The sequence below is a fragment of the Trachypithecus francoisi genome, unplaced genomic scaffold (genome assembly GCF_009764315.1).
Source record: "Trachypithecus francoisi isolate TF-2019V2 unplaced genomic scaffold, Tfra_2.0 Lachesis_group5, whole genome shotgun sequence".
Classification (NCBI taxonomy): domain Eukaryota; kingdom Metazoa; phylum Chordata; class Mammalia; order Primates; family Cercopithecidae; genus Trachypithecus; species Trachypithecus francoisi.
Window position 1 is genome coordinate 62,311,321 of NW_022681470.1, and position 21,038 is coordinate 62,332,358.

The 21,038-nt window shown below is 43.0% G+C and overlaps 1 protein-coding gene across 19 annotated transcripts in view; it reads right to left on the reverse strand.

The window, feature by feature from the left end:
- Positions 1–583: 583 nt before the first annotated feature.
- The window catches only part of LEMD1 (LEM domain containing 1), a 68,028-nt gene continuing 47,573 nt past the window's right edge, over positions 584–21,038 (reverse strand). For 4 of the 19 annotated variants that reach the window (XM_033196604.1, XM_033196599.1, XM_033196600.1 and 1 more), the window contains 2 exons: positions 7,004–7,080; positions 3,619–4,096 (listed from right to left, as the gene is read on the reverse strand). In XM_033196604.1, coding sequence (XP_033052495.1) covers positions 3,898–4,096; positions 7,004–7,080 — 276 coding nt within the window. In that variant the 3' untranslated portion in view covers positions 3,619–3,897. Of the gene's footprint in view, positions 854–1,128; positions 1,190–3,618; positions 4,097–7,003; positions 7,081–14,380; positions 14,420–21,038 lie in introns of those variants that run through there. The other 15 variants (XM_033196606.1, XM_033196609.1, XM_033196592.1 and 12 more) reach the window with 14 other exon arrangements.

Below are 21,038 nucleotides of genomic sequence, written 5' to 3' on the forward strand. Positions count from 1 at the left end.
CTTCCAATGCCAGTTATGAACCCTACATTGTGGCCTGTGCTTCTGACCAACCAGCTATAAATCAAGGTTCCTAGAACTCTCTCCTTGGGTTAGATTAATTTGCTAGGATGGTTCACAAAACTAAGGGAAACACTTTCCTTACATGTATTGGTTTAATAATAAAGGGTACAGATGAGCAGTCAGATGGAAGAGACACACAGGGCGAAGCATACGGGAAGGGGCGCGGAGCTCCATGCTCTCTCCAGCACTCCACCCCCAGGCATCTCCATAGGTTCAGCTACCCAGAACCTGCTTCTGAACCCAGTCCTTTTGGGTTTTTATGGAGGCTTCATTATGGAGGCATGAGTGATCAAATCATTGGCCATTCATGACCAACTTAACCTTCAGTTCATCTCCCTTTCCTGGAGGCTGGGGGGATGGGACTGAAAGTTCTAACTCTAGAATCCTGCCTTGGTCTTTCTGGTGACCTGTCCCCATTCTGAAGCTATCTAGTGGCCCCCAGCCACCAATCATCTCAAATAGCATACAAAAGACACTCTCACCACCCAGGAGATTCCAAGGTTTTAGGAATTGTGTGCCAGGAACCAGGAGCAGAGACAAAATATAAATTTTTTATTATATCATTATATCAAAGCATCTGATAGGGATGCGCCACCACAATGCTTCCCAAACTTTAATTTGGGTAGGAATCACCTGGGATCCTGTTGAAATGCAGATTCTGGCTCAGTAGTTGGGATGGAGCCTGAGATGCTGATACTGCTGGTTGGGGACTCACACCTTGAATGGTCAGACACAAAAGTAATTGTCTTGTGCAGTCTCTTTAAACTGATTCCAGAATCTTAATATAAAAGAACTGAGAAAAGTTGAAAATAATGGAGGAAACTTTCTAGGAGTTTTATTTTTTATAACGTTTGTTTTTATTAAGAACAGAAGGTTCGGTGGAGCGCGGTGGCTCACACCTGTAAACCCAGCACTTTGAGAGGATCACATGAGCCCAGGAGTTCAGAACCAGCCTGGGCAACACGGTGAAACCCCATCTCTATAAAAATTACAAAAAAAATTAGCCAAGTGTGGTGGCACGGGCCTGTAGTCCCGGCTACTCTGGAGGCTGAGGTGGGAGGTTCGTAAGCCCGGGAGGTGGAGGTTGCGGTGATCCACCACATTCCAGCCTGGGTAATAGAGTGAGACCCTGTTTCAAAACAAACAAAACAACACAACATAAGTTTTCCTTTTTAAGTGCATGTGACCACCACTGTAGGTGGGCTCTGCTTACTCCTATGACCAATCCTCTTCTCCCTCGTCTGTCTGACACAGAGGCTGCTAAGGCTCCAATGCCCACTGTCTCAGCCTCCCTTGCTGCTCAGGATGAAATACGTAGAGCTGGAGAAGAGACATGGTTAGTCCTTGTGTCCTGCCTTAAATGATAATGTGATGGCCATTATCTGGATTCTTCATGGAATTTCAGCAGTTCCAAGGTGCCAGGCCAGTGTCTGGGATTCTCTTCGCCTTTTGCTTTTTCCCCTGAGAGTCAGAGAGCTGCTGCAACTCGGTCAAAACAAACCTCTCTGAATACTACCAAAAATCGGCTCAGTTTCACGTCTCCTTGATCATAATTTTTTCTGCAGTTGGTTTGTTTGAATCAGAATTATATTACATTTTTGGTCATTTTAAACAATACTGAACATCTTAAACTCTAGACTTTTTTTTTCTGAGACCGAGTTTCACTCTTGTTGCACAGGTTGGAGTGCGATGGCCTGATCTCAGCTCACTGCAACCTCCGCCTCTCAGGTTCAAGCGATTCTCCTGCCTCAGCCTCCTGAGTAGCTGGGATTACAGGCATGTGCCACTATACCTGGCTAATTTTGTATTTTTAGTAGAGACGCAGTTTCTCCGTGTTGGTCAGGCTGGTCTCAAACTTCTGACCTGAAGTGATCCACCCACTAGGCCTCCCCAAGTGCTGGAATTACAGGTGTGAGCCACAGCACCCGGCCCTAGACTTCTTTTTATGAGATAAAAATAAATCCCTGTTTAAGCCAGCCTTACTAGAGTTTTATGATTCTTGCATTCAAACTGTAATACAGTATGCAGTTTTTCAAAAATTTCTTCTTCCTTTTTTGTTTTACAGGCAGGGTCTTGCTATGTTGTCCAGGCTGGTCTCAAATCCCTGGCCTCAAGCGATCCTCCTACCTCAGCCTCCCAAAGTGCTGGGATTACAAGCATGTGCCACCACATCCAGACAGAATGCAATTTTTAAAAACTAATGTTTATATTCTCTCATTAGCAAACTGATATACACTGCTTACAGAAATCTTTTAAAATATTTAAAAAGTAGAAATGGGGGAAAAATTAGAGCCCCAGTCACCAAAGTACTCTTAACATTTTGACATATTTTCTTCCACTGTTGTGCAGTTGTGATAATATGGTACAACAAATTTGTGTCCTTTTTTGTTTACCATTAAAATAAGCAACATAAGGATTTCTTTTTGGAATGATGAAAGTATTTTAAAATTTGTTGTGGGAATGATTGCATAACTCTATGAATATACTAAAAATAATTGAATTGTAACTCTCAGTAGGTGAATTGTACAGCATATAAATTATTTATCTCTCTCTCTCTCTACATATGTTTTAAGAGACAGGGCCCAGGCTGGAGTTAAGCAGTGTGATCACAGCTCACTGCATCCTTGAACTCCTGGACTCAAGCAATTCCACAATAAAGCTATCAAAAAAATTTTTTTTTGAATAAGCATTTTCAGGCTGGGCATGGTGGCTCACGCCTGTAATCCCAGAACTTTGGGAGACTGAGGCGGGTGGATCACGAGCCTAGGCTATTGCCCAGGCTGGAGTGCAGTGGCACGATCTCTGCTCACTGCAACCTCTGCCACCTGGGTTCAAGTGATTCTCCTGCCTCAGCCTCCGAGTAGCTGGGACTACAGGCGTGTGCCACCATGCCCAGCTAATTTTTTGTATTTTTAGTAGAGGCAGGGTTTCACCATGTTGGCCAGGCCGGTCTCGAACTCTTGACCTCAAGTGATCCACCCACCTCGGCCTCCCAAAGTACTGGGATTACAGGCTTGAGCCACCATGCCCAGCCTCTGGTGCTTTTTTGTACCTAGAATTAGCTCCTCCAATATTGTGCCAAAGTGTAACATTGCTTAAGCATTTATTGAGTACTTGCTACAAGTCAGGTATGGACCACACTAAGTACATTACGCACATTATTTCCTCAAATTCTTAATCACCCTAAGAGGCCTATTCTACCCTTGAAAGTTGAAACTAAAAATCAGGGAGGACAATTAACTCACCCGAGGTCACAGGGCCGATAAAGAGAGGAGCTGGGTGCCTACACAGCTCTGCCTGGTCCCTGAGGCCATAGTTATTACATTCTTTTGTCAGATGGTAATTTTTTAGAACCTTGCTAAGTTTCAAAGGCAAAAATGCTATCCTCTTCTAAATTGTTTTCATGATGTTGGACACTTCTTTGTGTTTGCTAAACTAGACACATTTCTCTGCTGTAAATTAGCTGTTTCCCAGAGTTGGCTATACAATTGGAAGAGTGAATACAATGCGACCTATGGCTTGTCACCATAGTTAGAAAGAAAAATGTCAGACAGTTTCCTTGTTTGACACCTGCTCAAATATGGAAGCACCTTTAATGAGAGCTGACATGACTTGGGGGATTTCCTAACCATCATGCTCTTAGCACAGGTGCCTCGTTCTCCCATTGGTTTCTTCCACCTGGCTAAGCCCAGATACCAATCTGTGAGAGCAGCACAGTGCAAGGGAAGGCTCCCTGCAAGGGAGGGCTGCGGGCTAGGCTTGCCCTTCAGGGTACTTTTTTGGTTCTTTCCTGAAGCAGGAGGCCTCGCTTGGAGTATTGCTTTGCTCCTAAGTTACTTAACCAAACAGCGACTTATTTTCCACAGTTATGTAGACAAACAACACGATGATGAAAATACCAAGCACAGCAAGCTTCAAGCCCACTGGGAAACCTTCTTCTTTCCAGCTCTCAATAGTCTGGTCTTCCGCGCAGTAGCCTCTCTCTTTGGTGATAGTCCCATATGTGATTCTGGTGCTTGGTGCTTTTGCAGCCCACCTGTGAAAACATCAGCGGCTCTTAGGATTGGACAGCTCCTGTGTACCTGAACACCCCCTTAAAGTATGTCTTGAAGCCCAAGGGTGCAGTCATGGTGGGGATTTAGAGATAGCCTCTCCTCACTAAAAACCTATGCTAATTTCTTCTTCTTTTTTTTTTTTTTCTTTTCTTTTTTTTTGAGACGGAGTCTCGCTCTGTCGCCCGGGCTGGAGTGCAGTGGCCAGATCTCAGCTCACTGCAAGCTCCGCCTCCCGGGTTTACGCCATTCTCCTGCCTCAGCCTCCCGAGTAGCTGGGACTACAGGCGCCCACCACCTTGCCCGGCTAGTTTTTTTGTATTTTTTAGTAGAGACAGGGTTTCACCGTTTTAGCCAGGATGGTCTCGATCTCCTGACCTTGTGATCCGCCTGTCTCGGCCTCCCAAAGTGCTGGGATTACAGGCTTGAGCCACCGCGCCCAGCCTTTTTTTTGAGACAGTCTTATTCTGTTGTCAGGCTGGTGTGCAGTGGTACAATCACAGCTTACTGCAGCCTCAACCTCCTGGGCTCAAGACATCCTCCCACCTCAGCCTCTTGACTAGCTTGGACCACAGGTACATGCCACCACATCCAGCTAATAAAAAAAAAAAAATGGCTGGGCGCGGTGGCTCAAGCCTGTAATCCCAGCACTTTGGGAGGCCGAGACGGGCGGATCACGAGGTCAAGAGATCAAGACCATCCTGGCTAATACGATGAAACCCCATCTCTACTAAAAAATACAAAAAAAAAAAAAAAAAACTAGCCGGGCGAGGTGGCAGACGCCTGTAGTCCCAGCTACTCGGGAGGCTGAGGCAGGAGAATGGCGTAAACCCGGGGGGCGGAGCTTGCAGTGAGCTGAGATCTGGCCACTGCACTCCAGCCTGGACAACAAGAGTGAAACTCCATCTGAAAAAAAAAAAAAAAAAAAAAATTAGCTGGGCATGGAGGCTAAGATGGGAGAATCAGTTGAGCCCAGGAGTTTGAGGCTGCAGTGAGCTATGACTGTGCCACTGCACTCCAGCCTGGGTAACAGAATGAGACTCTGTCTCCAAAAAAATTAAAAAATAATTTTTTCTGTAGAGACGAGGTCTCACCATGTTGCCCAGGCTGGTCTTGAACTCCTGGGCTCAAGGGATCCTCCCACCTCAGCCTCCCAAAGTGCTGGGATTACGTACGGCGTGAACCACTGTGCCCAGTCTCTAATTTCAACAAGTGATATTAATAGCGTATTGGGGGATGTGAGGTCTCTCAAATCCCACAAAGCATTTCTTCATTGTTTCTGCCCACTTGTGTAACACTTCTCAATGCCGGCATAAAGCCTGACTTGGCACAGGCCTTGCAGATCCCCAAGTCCCCGCTGGGAAATTGTATAAGTGGATGGGAAGCCTCAGTACTCAGACCCTCTCCTTCCTCCCTTCTCAGGTACAAACACCACCTTTCGGGGGGGAGACGAAAAGCGCCTTTGCAATCTGCTTATTTTGCACTTAAAAGGGCAAGAGCACTTTCTGAAATTTTTTAGCATGAGCCTTATGTTTCCACTAGTCTAACTCTGCAAAACCTTCTGAAGTTTATTCAGAAGTTAGGAAGCTCTCCAGAAAGCTTTACTTTCTGACTAATACAATTGCCTGTCTTGAGCTTTTAGTTGAACTACCTACTCTTTTTGTTCCTTTTTAAAAATTGATACATAATAGATTTACATATTTGGGGGTATATGTAATTTTATATTACATATATATTTTTTGAGACAGGGTCTAACTCTGTCGCCCAGGCTGGAATGCTCACTGCATTGTAGCCTTGAACTCCTGGGCTCAACTAATCCTTCTGCATCAGCCTCCCAGGTAACTGGGACTGTAGCCTCATACCACCATGCCTGGCTAATTTTTAAATTTTTCTGTAGAGACAAGGTCTCACTATTTTGCTTAGGCTGATCTCAAACTCCTGGCCTCAAGTGATCCTTCTACCTCAGCCTCCCAAAGTGCTGGTATTACAGGCATGAGCCACCGTGCCTAACCAACATGTGCTATTCTGTTACCTTCATATAATGTGTAAAGATCAAATCAGGGCAATTGGGATATCCACCACCTTAAATATTTATCTTCTCTTTATGCTAGGAATGTTTAAATTATTCTCTTCTAGCTACTTTGAAGTGTTCAATGGGTTATTGTTAACTAAAGCCACTCTACTGACCTATTGAACCCTAGGTCTTATTTCTCCTATTTAACTGTATATTTATATCCTTTCTATTTATTTATTTATTTTTTTGAGGCAGTCTCGCTCTGTTACCCAGGCTGGAGTGCAGTGGCACCATCTCGGCTCACAGCAACCTCCGCCTCCCTGGTTCAAGCAATTCCCTTGCCTCAGCCTCCCGAATACCTGGGATTACAGGTGCATGCCACCACGTCTGGCTAATTTTTTTGTATTTTTAGTAGAGATGGGGTTTCACCATGTTGGCCAGACTGGTCTCGAACTCCTGACCTCAGGCAGTCCACCTGCCTCAGCCCCCTAAAGTACTGGGATTACAGGCAAGAGCCACCGCACCCGCCCTTATATCCTTTTAAATTTTTTTTTTTTTTTGCCTCTTGCCCATTGTCCAAGATGCAAATAGAAAGAAATGTTTCCAAATGGCTACATGTCAGGAGACTTGGGTTGTGATCTCAGTCCACTGTGACTTTTGCCCTGTCCTCCCAGTTCTCCTGGGCCTACTTCCTTATCTCTAAATATGAGCAATGAACTAGAAACTTTGGCTTTGAAATTGTTGGATATTACAAATCTTTCTCCTTTCTCAACAGATTATTTTCAGGCTAAACCCTTCACATAAATCTGAACAATGAGTTTTTCCAGAGTTACAGGATACAATATCAATTTCCACATATGCTAAAAAACATCATTACCTTCTTCCCTTGGAAGGCTTATAATCCAAGCAATAGGTATCTACAGCTTTGGGTTTAGTGGTGGAAGCCTCGGGCCACTGATAAACAGAAAGAAAATGTCAAGAGGAATTTGTTTCCAATGTCTTGTACAAATGACCTCGGTTTTTATTCTAGAAAAAGTCAGTTCAGTTTTCTTATTTAGAAAAAGTCTAGATAAAGTAGCTTGATACTTTATAATACAAACTTGTTTGTCTTTATTCAAGAATTAGCAAAAACATCCAAGTTCCATGGAGTAATATTTTACTTCAGTGACTCGCATGAGAACAATGCACATACAAGGGACTAGGGCCACGTGATGAGAACAGCACTCTGTTCTTAAATATCAACTCTATTTTGCTTCTTTATTTGTACTTTATTGCTTGGAGCTCTTTTTTATGAGCATGCATCATTTTCTACAAAGAATAAAGTAATTTTAACAAAGCAAGTTGACTATGAACAAGGACTAGAAAATAATTTAGGAAAATGAAATGTTACTTTGTAAAAGAGGTAGGAGCAATTGTAGAGACTCCCAGGAATGTGAAAATGGGATGTCAGATGATGTTGCTAATTCTATTGATCAAGCACTAAGCTCCATTTACCCATTAACTCACTGAGGCCTCCCAGTGAGCGCCACCTGCGAGGGAACACTCCACCCCTATCTAGTAAGCACGATTCTGTTTTGGAAATGAGTCTGAGACAGAAAGGTTAAGTAACTTGCTAGAGGCTACACAGTATTATTATCAGTGCTTGGACCACTGCACTAGACTTCTCTCTACCCTTCAGTTTCTAAAAATAATTTCCCCGTGTAGGAAATCTTTATTACTCTCATCCACTTAGATCACTCTTCTATGCTATATTTCTTCAGCCCTAATATATACATTTTGTACTGTAGTGTTTTGTTTGTTTGTTTGTTTTTGGAGACAGAGTCACCCAGGCTGGAGTGCAGTGGCACGATCTTGGCTCACTGTAACCTCTGCCTCCTGGGTTCAAGCAATTGTCCTGCCTCAGCCTTCTGAGTAGCAGAGATTACAGGCACGCTCCACCACACCTGGCTAATTTTTGTGTAATATTTTTAGTAGAGACAGGGGTTTGTCCTGTTGGGTAGGCTGGTCTCGAACTCTTGGACTCAAGCAATCTACCCGCCTCAGCCTCCCAAAGTGCTGGGATTACAGGTGTGAGCCATTGTGCCCAGCCCTTATGTTTTATTTATTCATCTAACAAACACTTATTGCATGCTGCTGAGTGCCAGGTCTGACGCCGGCTGTGAAGATTTCAGAAGGACTTGCCAAACCGTCCCTGTCCAAAACAGCTCACTACCAGGCATGGCCATTTTGTAAGTGTTCTGCACTGGCTTCCTTCTTCCCTAATCAGACCATCTGTTGGATCTCATGGAGCTGTCTCCTATTTCTCTTTAATCAAGCCACAGCATCTAACATTTGGGGCTACTGGTAACTTGCCATCTACTCCCCTGCTGGAAGCCCAGGACCCTTGAACATAAGAGGCGCCTTCTGACACCTGCCGTGCTGTCAGAGCCTGTAGGCTGCAGTGAGTCAGGAACTGGAGAATTCCCAGGAGTGGGAGAAGGAGCTGGGACTAGCATCAGACAGGGAAAGGACTGACGGAGACCAGGACAGAACAAGAAACACAAGGAAAGTCAAGAGGAGAGTAATGACCTCAATCCCAAGGTAGCCTGGACTGGAGTGTTTGGAGTGTCCGACAGAAGAGGGGCATTTGTGTTCATCACGGAGCTACCAGGAGAAAGGAGAGCCTGGGTCTTAGCAAGGATGTGGTCAGGACACAACCATAAAGTGGACCCCTCCAGTGAGTGTGGACTATGACCTACGGCAGGCCCAAGGGTCCCAGCCCAGGGTGGGTTGGGGAGGGCATGACTTGCTGTAGCATCACGCACTGCTAGTCACCCTCTACCCAGTACAGATCACCAATGATGGAACAGCTACAGCCTCCTCCCCTTCCCTTGTACTCCCTGTGCCCCCTTCTTAAACACGTTCTCAACAGTGGTTTAGTGATACCCAAGCAAAACTCTTGCATATGTGGGAAGTTGTGCACCATGCAAGAGAGCCACATGCAAGGAGCACCTTTCCCATGTAGACACTGTAGATTTACTTACCCTTACCACATACCCTTCCAGGAACAGGGAAGCAAAAGCTCTTGAGGAAGAGATACTTTGAAATTTCCCACAAAGGTGCCATGTGGGCTAGTGTTGGCACGTTCATCAAGAGATATTTCAAGCTATTTCCAAGGATATTGGAAAAATCATTTATAAGCAGATTTTTTTTAAGCTTTTCACTTATGGAAAATTTTAAACATATACAAAAATAGACAACAGTATAATGAACCTCCACATACCCATCACATGCAACTTCTTTTTAATTCTCTTAAATTTAAAAATACATACATGAAATAAAGCATTTGGGGTAGAAATGCATTGCAAAATCAAATGATAGAATTTTACAGCTCCTAAGCAATCAAATACTCCCCTTGTGCCATAAGGAGATTTAGGCCTTTGATTTCTTTTTCTTTTACAATTTGTTTTCTTTGCTATCAATCATATGTAAAGTTCTCCTGCAGTATGTAGAAGGTGGACATTGTCATTTTCAAAAATGGAGTAATTATGGCCTATCTACCTGACTGTGCAGTTACCAATAATTACTATTATAAAGACCATATAACAGGGAAAACTGTTACCGATTAGTATTAATAAACAGGGTATAATTGTACATAAACAGTGATATCTACTGTGTAAACATATACTAGATATGCATGTAAACAAAAACTAGAGGTAAATTGAAAAAATCAGTTTTTGCATCAAGTGGTGTGTTTACAGTTGATTTATATTTCATCTTTTAAAAAATTCCATTAATACTGTTATAATATGATTTTCACTATAAACAACATTTACAGTGGAGCTAAAAAATATTGGTGTTTATTAAAGCAGTGGCTCAGTGAGGGTAAATGGCACCCAAGAGACACATAATATCTTTGTTCTGTTCTCCTTAGGCCCAGAGCTAGAATCTGCAAAGATGGCTGTTTTAGCAAAGCATTCAGAGCCCAGAGCTGGGGAATACGTGGCCCCCTCTGCTTTTCCACCCTCTTTGCTATACCCTTGGCATTCAAGTCCAAAAATTCCACCACACTCCCAAGGCCTGGAGCATATTGCTGGCCACAGCTGTAGTTAGTTATAAAAGTAGTAAGTCAGAGATATGCCAATACAACAAACTGTGACTGTCTCAGTACAACACTAGCTACCACGTATATGGCATTCCCTGCGCACCAGGCACCATTCTAAGCCTTTTATATCAATAAACTAAATTCATTCTCAAAACCACCCTATGAGAAAGGTGCTTTTATTATGCCCATTTTACAGATGAGAGCCCTGAGGCATAGAGCGTTTACGTAGCTTTCCCACACTGACACAGCTGGTGAGGCAGTGGAGCCCCACAGTCCCTGCCCATAATCACCACATGGTACTGCAGCATGATAGTGGAAGGAATTAGAAATACCATGTTCTGACATCTATTATCTTGGGCATTTCACATACTTCAATTTACTTAATCTTTCTTTCTTTCTTTTTTTTTTTTTTGTGACAGAGTCTTGCTCTGTTGCCAGGATGGAGTGCAGTGGCGTGATCTCGGCTCACTGCAATCTCCGCCTCCCCGGTTCAAGTGATTCTCCTGCCTCAGCCTCCTGAGTAGCTGGGATTACAGATGTGAGCCACAACACCCAGATAATTTTTTTTTGTATTTTTAGTAGAGACGGGGTTTCACCAGGATGGCCTTGATCTCCTGACCTTGTGATCCACTTGCCTCGGCCTCCCAAAGTGCTGGGATTACAAGTGTGAGCCACTGCGCCCGGCCAATTCACTTAATCTTTCTAACAACTCTAGGACGTAATTATTACAGTCACCATTTTACAGAAGAGGAAGTAGAGGCTTGGGGAGCTAAATTGTTTGCCCTAGATAACACAATTCATAAAAGGCATAGCTATAATTTAAACCCAGATATTCTGGCTCCAATGCTTTAAAAAATATATTTATATTATTATAGAAGAACTCATCAATGAAAATATGTCAAAACATGTTTTTAAAAACTTTTCATTAATTAATAAATTATCAAAATCATTATTTCCTATGGAAGTAACATTTTTAGCCAGTAGTTCCATTCTTTTTTTTTTTTTTTTTTTTTTTGAGACGGAGTCTCGCTCTGTCGCCCAGGCTGGAGTGCAGTGGCCGGATCTCAGCTCACTGCAAGCTCCGCCTCCCGGGTTTACGCCATTCTCCCGCCTCAGCCTCCCGAGTAGCTGGGACTACAGGCGCCCGCCACCTCGCCCGGCTAGTTTTTTGTATTTTTTTTAGTAGAGACGGGTTTCACCATGTTAGCCAGGATGGTCTCGATCTCCTGACCTCGTGATCCGCCCGTCTCGGCCTCCCAAAGTGCTGGGATTACAGGCTTGAGCCACCGCGCCCGGCCAGTAGTTCCATTCTTAATTAATTCAGATGAATTGGGATTTTCATAAAGGTTTTTTTTCCAGGTGGACTATTTTGTGCTAATTCTGGCCTACTTAGGTATATCATAGTCAATCTGAAATAATATTGCATATGATATTTTATGTCATATTGTGTCACATTATAGTTAACAACAAAACACTGGGCTAACATCCAGAGCCAGAAAGAACAATAATCATTTTGTATTCTCATTAAAATCATCAAAAGGTATTTTTTTGTTTTTTTGAGATGGAGTCTTGCTCTGTCACCTAGGCTGGAGTGCAGTGGCACAATCTCGGCTCACTGCAACCTGCACCCGGGTTCAAGCAATTCTCCTGCCTCAGCCTCCTGAGTAGCTGAGATTACAGGCGCACGCCACCATGCCTGGCTAATTTTTGTATTTTTAGTAGAGATGGGGATTCACTATGTTGGCCAGGCTGGTCTTGAACTCCTGACCTTAAGTGATCCGCCCGCCTCAGCCTCCCAAAGTGCTGGGATTACAGGCATGAGCCACCGTGCCCAGCCTACATTTGGTTTTTTTAAAATAATCTACCTTGACTAAAGCCATCATTAACTGTCCATAAAGAAATACAAGTTTGTTTGCATTTCCACAAGACATATATTTACCATGTAGGCTTGAAGCTGGCCAAATTTCATGGGCTGACACCTACAATTAAGGGAAGTCAAGAAAAGGGTGCTGAGAGCCCAGTTTCCTACCCTTTCTTTCTCTTATTCTCCCAATACGCCTTACTGCTGGACTTGGAGAAGTCAGAAGGCAGGGATGTCCCTGAAGCTTGGGGATGGCATTCTCTCCAAACTGAAACATAATACATTCTCCAACTGCTCTAATTCAATAATGCAATTATTTCTTAAAGGCCTATATGTAGAATTGGACACTTTTACAAATGACATAGCAAACCGGAAGTTATGACCTGCTTACAGGCAGAAAAAAAGAAAAACCTCCTTTTGATTTATAGATCTTTAAAATTGAGTTAACTCCAAATCCTCTTACTGACTAAAAATTATTAAGTTAGTAAAAGATCTATAATCATAGCAGACTTTTACTTCATTGTTTTTGCCTGAATCCTGATTTGATAAAGCCTTTATTTAAAGCGTTGTGTTCTTTTAACCCAAGTAATGATTTTGAATTAATTAAAAGGCTTTAAAAACTATCCGTACCGCATTAACAAAAGAAAGGTTAAAAACCTTATGATCATCTCCATTCCCGATTTTTAAAAAATCTTCTAGCAACCAGGGGAGGTGGCTCACGCCTGTAATCCCAAAACTTTGGGAGGCTGAGGCGGGTGGATCACTTAAGATCGGGAGTTCGAGACCAGCCTGGCCAACATGGTGAAACTCCACCTCTACTAAAAATACAAAAATTAGCCAGGCATGGTGGTGTGCACCTGTAATCCCAGCTACTTGGGAGGCTAGGGTGGGAGAATCGCTTGAACCTGGGAGGTGGAGGTTGCAGTGAGCCGAGACCACGCCACTATACTCCAGCCTGGGTGACAGAGCTATAATCTGTCTCAAAAAAAAAAAAAACTTTTAGTAAACCAGGAATAGGAACTTCCTTAACTTGATAGAAGACATCTTCAAAAACCTACACCATAAGTCATACTCAAAGGTAAAATATTAGATGTATTTCCTTTAAAATCAGGACAAAGGAAAGAATGCCTACTGTCGTCATTCTCCTACACTAGTATAATGAAAAATCTTAGCCAGCACAGTAAAACAAAAAGAAATTAAAGATATTCGGCCGGGCGCGGTGGCTCAAGCCTGTAATCCCAGCACTTTGGGAGGCTGAGACGGGTGGATCACAAGGTCAGGAGATCGAGGCCATCCTGGCTAACACTGTGAAACCCCGTCTCTACTAAAAAATACAAAAAACTAGCCGGGCGAGGTGGCCGGCGCCTGTAGTCCCAGCTACTCGGGTGGTTGAGGCAGGAGAATGGCGTGAACCCGAAAGGCGGAGCTTGCAGTGAGCTGAGATCTGGCCACTGCACTCCAGTTTGGGCGACAGAGCGAGACTCCGTCTCAAAAAAAAAAAAAAAAAAAAAAGAAATTAAAGATATTCAAACCAGGCTACAAAATAATCTGCAGAAAAAGTATTATAATTGTAAAAAGTTTATTGTTGTAAAATCAATATACAGAAGTCAACTTCGTTTCTATACACCAGCAACATTTTAAAATATGCTTTAAAAGAGGTCCTATTCCCAATGAAGCAAAAATTAAAAGCCTATCTACTAATAAAGCTAACAAAAGATTAGCATGTCCTTTAATAAGAAAATTATACAATCTTACTGAAGGACATTAAAGGAAATTTCAATAAATGTAAAGACATTAAAATACCCATTTAAATACACAGAAACACAAAGATGGAAACAAGCAGAGAATTCCGAAAGGGGGAGCAAAGAAGGCAAGGGTTGAAAACATAGTATTGGGTATTATGTTTACTACCTGGGTGATGGGATCATCAGAAGCCCAACTCTCAGCATCGCACTATATAGCTGTGTGACAAACCTGCGCATGTACCCCCTGAATCTAAAATTTTAAAGTAAATAAATAAATAATCCATTAAAAAATACCAATGTCTATATGGAAACTTGATATATGACAAGAGCTAACATTGCAGCTCAAAAGAAAAAAAAATGGACCATTGGAAAACGGTATTGGGAACAAATTGGCATAGATGTACTTCTTCCAATTTATTCTGCTAAGTACAGCCAATCCCCCTGGACATTATACCTAAAACAAGCCTATGAAGACTCTGGAAGATATAGAGAGAAGGTCGATGGGCCAGGGAGCTTGAGACTCAGGGAAGACAAGGTGGTGAGTTCCCGTGGTTTTCTTTTTACCTTATATATCCTGGACTGGAAGCTGGAGGGGCTGACAACCTGGAAACACCAAGGAATGCAGGTGAAAAAAAAGCTCCGGAAAAACCAAAAGACAAGGAAAAAGGCAGCCTAGTAAGACAAAAAACTTTTTGACATTAACTTCCTTGTGGCAGCTAAACAGCCCACCTCCACCCCCACCAGCCAAGGTGCATAAGAAGCCTGGACTTTCACCTCCATGTGGCAAACCCTCCTGCTCCCCGCCTGGGTGGTGTCAATGGAGGCCACATGGGAGGCCCTCCCAGCAACCCAGTAGTAAGGAGGCATCCCCCGCCTCCACACACACCCAAAAGTGTCCCCAGTGGGAGCCTGGACTTTTACAAAACTCCACCTGGCAGTAAAGAGGCAGTGCCCCTCTTTTCCCACCAACGTACAGTCAGAGAAGGTCTGCTAAAACAAGATTTAAAAGCCACCCAGAAGGCCAGGCGTGGTGGCTCATGCCTGTAATTCCAGCACTTTGGGAGGCCAAGGCAGGTGGAGTTCGAGACCAGCCTGGCCAACATGGTGAAACCTCGTCTCTACTGAAAAAAAAAAAAAAAAATTAGCCAGGCATGGTGGTGGGCACCTGTAATCCCAGCTACTCAGGAGGCTGAGGCAGGAGGATTGCTTGAACCTGGGAGGTGGAGGTTAAAGTGAGCCAAGATCGCACCACTGCACTCCAGCCTGGGTGACAGAGTGAGACTCCGTCTAAAGAAAACACAAAAAGGCCAGGCGCGGTGGCTCAAGCCTGTAATCCCAGCACTTTGGGAGGCCGAGACGGGCGGATCACGAGGTCAGGAATTCGAGACCATCCTGGCTAACACGGTGAAACCCCGTCTCTACTAAAAAATACAAAAAAAGCTAGCCGGGCGAGGTGGCGGGCGCCTGTAGTCCCAGCTACTTGGGAGGCTGAGGCAGGAGAATGGCGTTAACCCGGGAGGTGGAGCTTTCAGTGAGCTGAGATCCGGCCACTGCACTCCAGCCCGGGTGACAGAGCGAGACTCCGTCTCAAAAAAAAAAAAAAAAGAAAAAGAAAACACAAAAAACAAAAACAAAAACCACCCAGAGTCTTGTGAGGGGAGACAATGATAGACACTGACACCAAGATGACACAAATGTTGGAATTATCTCACCAAGATTTTAAAGCAGCCATCATAAAATGTTTCAAAGAACAATATGAACATGTTTGAAATAAATGAAAAAATATAAACTCTTTGCAGGGAAGTAGAATATATAAAGAAGAACCAAGTGCAAATTTTAGAACTGACAGCCTGCACAGCAAAGCGAGATCCCATCTCTAAAAATAAAAGATAAAAAAAAATTAGCCAGGCATGATGGTGTGTGCCTGTAGTCCCAGCTACTCGGGAGGCTGAAGCAGGAGGATCGTTTGAGCCCAGGAGTTTGAGGTTACAGTGAACTATGATCGTGCCACTGTACTCCAGCCTGGGTGACAGAGTGAAATTCTGCCTTAAAAAATATATGTGGGCCGGGCGCGGTGGCTCAAGCCTGTAATCCCAGCACTTTGGGAGGCCGAGACGGGCGGATCACGAGGTCAGGAGATCGAGACCATCCTGGCTAACACGGTGAAACCCCGTCTCTACTAAAATATACAAAAAATTAGCCGGGCGAGATGGCGGGCGCCTGTAGTCCCAGCTACTCGGGAGGCTGAGGCGAGAGAATGGCGTAAACCCGGGAGGCGGAGCTTGCAGTGAGCTGAGATCCGGCCACTGCACTCCAGCCTGGGCGACAGAGCGAGACTCCGTCTCAAAAAAAAAAAAAAATATATATATATATATATGTATAACTGAAAAAAATACAACCAAAATATGGGCTCAACAGCAGAATAGAGAAGACAGAGAAAAGAATCAATGAATTTGAAGATAGAACAATATAAATCACCCAAACTGAATGACAGACAGAAAACAGAAAACAATAAACAGTGTCTCAGGGTCTTATGAGGCTGTAATGAAAGACCTAACATTTGTGTCATCAGAGTTCCTAAAAGAGAGAAGAATGAGGTGGGGCTAAAATTTGTTTTGAAGAAATAATGACTGAAAATGTCCCAAATTTGGCAAAAGACATAAATCGACAGATCAAGAAGCTGCATGAACCCAAATCAGATAAACCTAAAGAAATCCATGCCAGGACACATCATAATCAAACTTCAGAAAACTTTTATGTAATAAAGGACATTGTCAAGAAAGTAGCCAGGCGTGGTGGTGCACGCCAGTAGTCCCAGCTATTCAGGAGGCTCAGGCATTGGACCACTTGAGCCCAGGAGTTTGAAACTAGCCTGGGCAACATAGTCTTTTGTTTTTGTTTTTTGAGACTGAGTTTAGCTGTGTCCCCAGGCTGGAGTGCAGTGGCGCGATCTCTGCTCACTGCAAGCTCCGCCTCCCGGGTTCATGCCATTCTCCTGCCTCAGCCTCCTGAGTAACTGGGACTACAGGCGCCCGCCACCATGAGCATAGTTAAAAAGACAATGTATAGACTGGAAAAAAAACTTGCACATCATATATCTGGAGTCTATTATTTAGAATATATAAAGAATTCTTACAACTCAAAAAGAAAAAGAAAACCCAGTCTAAAGATGGGCAAAGGACTTAAACAGACATTTCTCCAAAGAAGATATAGAAGTGGCCAATAAGCACATAAACTTCCTTATAATAAGATAATGACATATCTTCATATAATGATATAATAAGATAATGACATCATTAGTCATTAGGGAAATGCAAATCAAAACTACAATGAGATACCACCTGATACCCAGTAGAATGGCTATTAAAAAAAAAAAAGGCCGGGAACAGTGGCTCACACCTGTAATCCCAGCACTTTGGGAGGCCGAGGTGGGTGGATCACTTCAGGTTAGGAGTTCGAGACCAGCCTGGCCAACATGGTGAAACGCCATCTGCACTAAAAATACAAAAATTAGCTGGGCATGGTGGCAGGCAACTGTAATCCCAGCTGAGGCAGGAGAATCGCTTAAACCCAAGAAGCAGAGGTTGCAGCAAGCCAAGATCGTGCCACTGCACTCCAGCCTGGGTGACAGAGCAAGACTCTGTCTTAAAAAAAAAAAGGAAAATAGCAAGTGTTGGCAAGGATGTGTAGTGTAGAAATTGCAACCCTCATACATTGCTAGTGGTAATGTAAAATGGCCCAGTCGCTGCAGAACACAGTTTGGCACTTTCTCCAAAAGTCAGACATAGAATTATTATATGACCCAGCAATTCCACTCCTAGGTACCTAGCCAAAAAAAATGAAAATCAGGTACTCAAATACTTGAACATGAATGTTCATAGTGGCACTGTTCACAACAGCCAAAAGGTAGAAACAACCCAAATGTCCATCAGTGGATAAATGAATAAACCAATTGTGGTTTTTACATATAATGGAATATAATTCAGCCATAAAAAGGAATGAAGTGCTGATGCAAATACATGGACAACATGGATGAACCTCAAAAACCTTATACTAAGCAAAAGAAGCGAAACACAAAACATCACACATTGAACGATTCCATTTATGTGAAATCTCCAGAAGTAAATCCATTAAAACAGCAGATTGAGGCCGGGCGCGGTGGCTCAAGCCTGTAATCCCAGCACTTTGGGAGGCCGAGACGGGTGCATCACGAGGTCAGGAGATCGAGACCATCCTGGCTAACACGGTGAAACCCCCTCTCTACTAAAAAATACAGAAAACTAGCCGGGCGAGGTGGCGGGCGCCTGTAGTCCCAGCTACTGGGGAGGCTGAGGCAGGAGAATGGCGTAAACCCGGGAGGCAGAGCTTGCAGTGAGCTGAGATCTGGCCACTGCACTCCAGCCTGGGCGACAGAGCGAAACTCTGTCTCAAAAAAAAACAAAAAAAAAAAACAAAAAAAAACAAAAAAAACCCCAGCAGATTGATAGCTGCTGCAGGGGTGGGGTGGGGTGGGGGGGTGGAGTGACTGGGGAGTAACTGCTTAATGGGTATTGGTTTTATTTTAGGGTGACAAAAATGTTTTGGAACTAAAATAGAGGCGTGGTTTCACAGCAGGTTGAATGTACTAAATGTCACTGGATAGTGAACTATATTATTTGTTTATTTATTTATTTAATTTTTTTTTTTTTTTTTTAGACAGAGTTTCCCTCTTGTTGCCAAAGCTGGAGTGAATTGGTGCAATCTCGGCTCACCGCAACCTCCACCTCCTGGGTTCAAGTGATTCTCATGCCTCAGCCTCCCGAGTAGCTGGGATTACAGGCATGCACCACCATGCCCAGATAATTTTTATATTTTTAGTAGAGACGGGGTTTCACCATGTTGGCCAAGCTGGTCTCGAACTGCTGACCTCAGATGATCTGCCTGCCTTGGCCTCCCAAAGTGCTGGGATTACAGGCGTGAGCCATTATGCCCAGCCTTAAATTGTGCACTTTAAAATAGCTAATTTTATGTTGTGTAAATTTAACCTCAATTTTTAAAAATCTTGATTCTTGTCATTGTACTGTGATTATAGAAGTGATATAATGTCTTTATTCTAAGAAATACATACTGAAATTTTGGCAGAGGTCAAAAAAACATGATGTCTGCAGTTTGATCTCAAATAGGTCAAGGAAAAAAGATAGATAAAATTGTAAAACACAGATGGAAAAATCTTAACCATTGGTGAATTTGGGTATGGTTAGATTCAATATGGCCATGTAAGAATTCTTCTTACATGGTTTGAAATTATTTCAAAATAGGCTGGGCACGGTGGCTCAAGCCTATAATCCCAGCACTTTGGGAGGCCGAGGTGGGCAGATAAACTGAGGTCGGGAGTTCAAGACTAGCCTGACCAACATGGAGAAACCCTGTCTCTACTAAAAATAGAAAATTAGCTAGGTTTGGGGGCGCACGCCTGTAATCCCAGCTACTCAGGAGGCTGAGGCAGGAGAATTGCTTGAACCCGGGAGACGGAGGTTGCAGTGAGCCGAGTTCATGCCATTGCAATCCAGCCTGGGCAACAAGAGCGAATTCTGTCTCAAAAAAAAAAAAAAAAAAAAAGAAATTACTTCAAATAAAAACTACAAATATAAGCACATTTAATTTTTAAAAGGCACCAAGAAGAGAGTAAAAAGATAAGTCAAAACTACTAGAAGATACGTGCTACACATATAGCTGACAAAAGATTGGTAACCACAATATATAAGGAGCTCCTATAAATTAACAAGAAAAAGATAAACAACCTAATAAAAAATGGGCAAAAGACATGAATAGGCATTTCACAGATGAGAAAACACAAATGACCAATAATTGTGAAAAGATGCTCAAACTTATTAATAATAAAATACATACAAATTACAATAATAAAATACCATCTTACACCCACCACATTGAGAAAAATAAATCTAGCAACGCTAAATTCTGAAGAAGATTTAGAACAATGGAGCATTTTTTTTCTTTTTTAAGACAGGATCTTGCTCTGTCTCCCAGGCTGGAATGCAGTGGCAAGATCAAATCTCATTGTAGCCTTGAACTCCCAGGCTCAAGCCATCCTTCTGCTTCGGTCGCCTGAGAAGCGAGGACTGCTCAGCTAATTTTTTTCTTAAATTTTATTTTTAGAGACAGGGTCTTGCTATGTTGCCTAGGTTGGTCTTGAACTCCTTACTTGAACTTCTCCCACCTTGGACTCTCAAAGTGCTGGGATAATAGGCATTAGCCACCATGCCCAGCTCCTGGAGTTCTTAATATATTGCTGGGGAAGCAAAAAATGGTGCAACCATGTTGTAGAGCAATTTAATATAATCTCTTAAGTTGAACATGGGTAGACCCCTTCCATTCAACAGTCCTACTTGTAGGTACATTCATGCAATCAGAAAAAATATTCTTACACATATACACACTGGGTCCTGTACCACAAAGTTTGTAACAGCATTGTTTGTGTTACAAAAACCTGAAAACAATCCAAATGTCCAACAAATAGGGAATGAATAAAAATACTTCTCCAATAATTCTATGTAGCAGTGAAAATAAATGAACAAAAGCTACCAGTAATGACCATGTAAGCTCACAGCATAATGCTGAATGGTAAGGGAAGCTGCAGAAGAAAACTTGCAGTATGATATCGTTTAAATAAAATACAAAATCATGAAAAACTAAACTAAAGTTTGTGGATACTATGAATAAAAGAGAAAGAAGAATAAGTAGCAAATTCAGGTTAGTGGTTGCCATGAGGGAACAGGAAGATGTCCCAAGAGGGATACACTGGGGGCTTCAACTGATTCAGCAATGATTTATTTTTTAATCTTTGGGGTGGGAATCCAACTTCTCATTACGTAATTCTTTATTCTTTTTCATATGCATAATGTATTTTATTTTAAAAGATTTTCAGACACAGTTTTTTCCTCCCCTCTTGGGCTAATTCCAGCTACCAATCTGCGTATGTCAGCCCATTTCTAACTGTGCTGATTTCTGTGCCACGGTTTTAGTTTGCGATTGGAAGGGTCACCAAGAAGTGCCTCCCATGGACTCACGCTACGCAGCAATCATCAGAAAGACCAGCCTTTGCTTCCATGGGAAAACAGATGTCCCGAGTCCTTCTGTAATACCACAGAAAGGACACTGAGGGGAGCTATTTCATCACTCAGGTGCCTGGTCGTTTTTCCTCCCCTGTGGCCTTTTGATATAA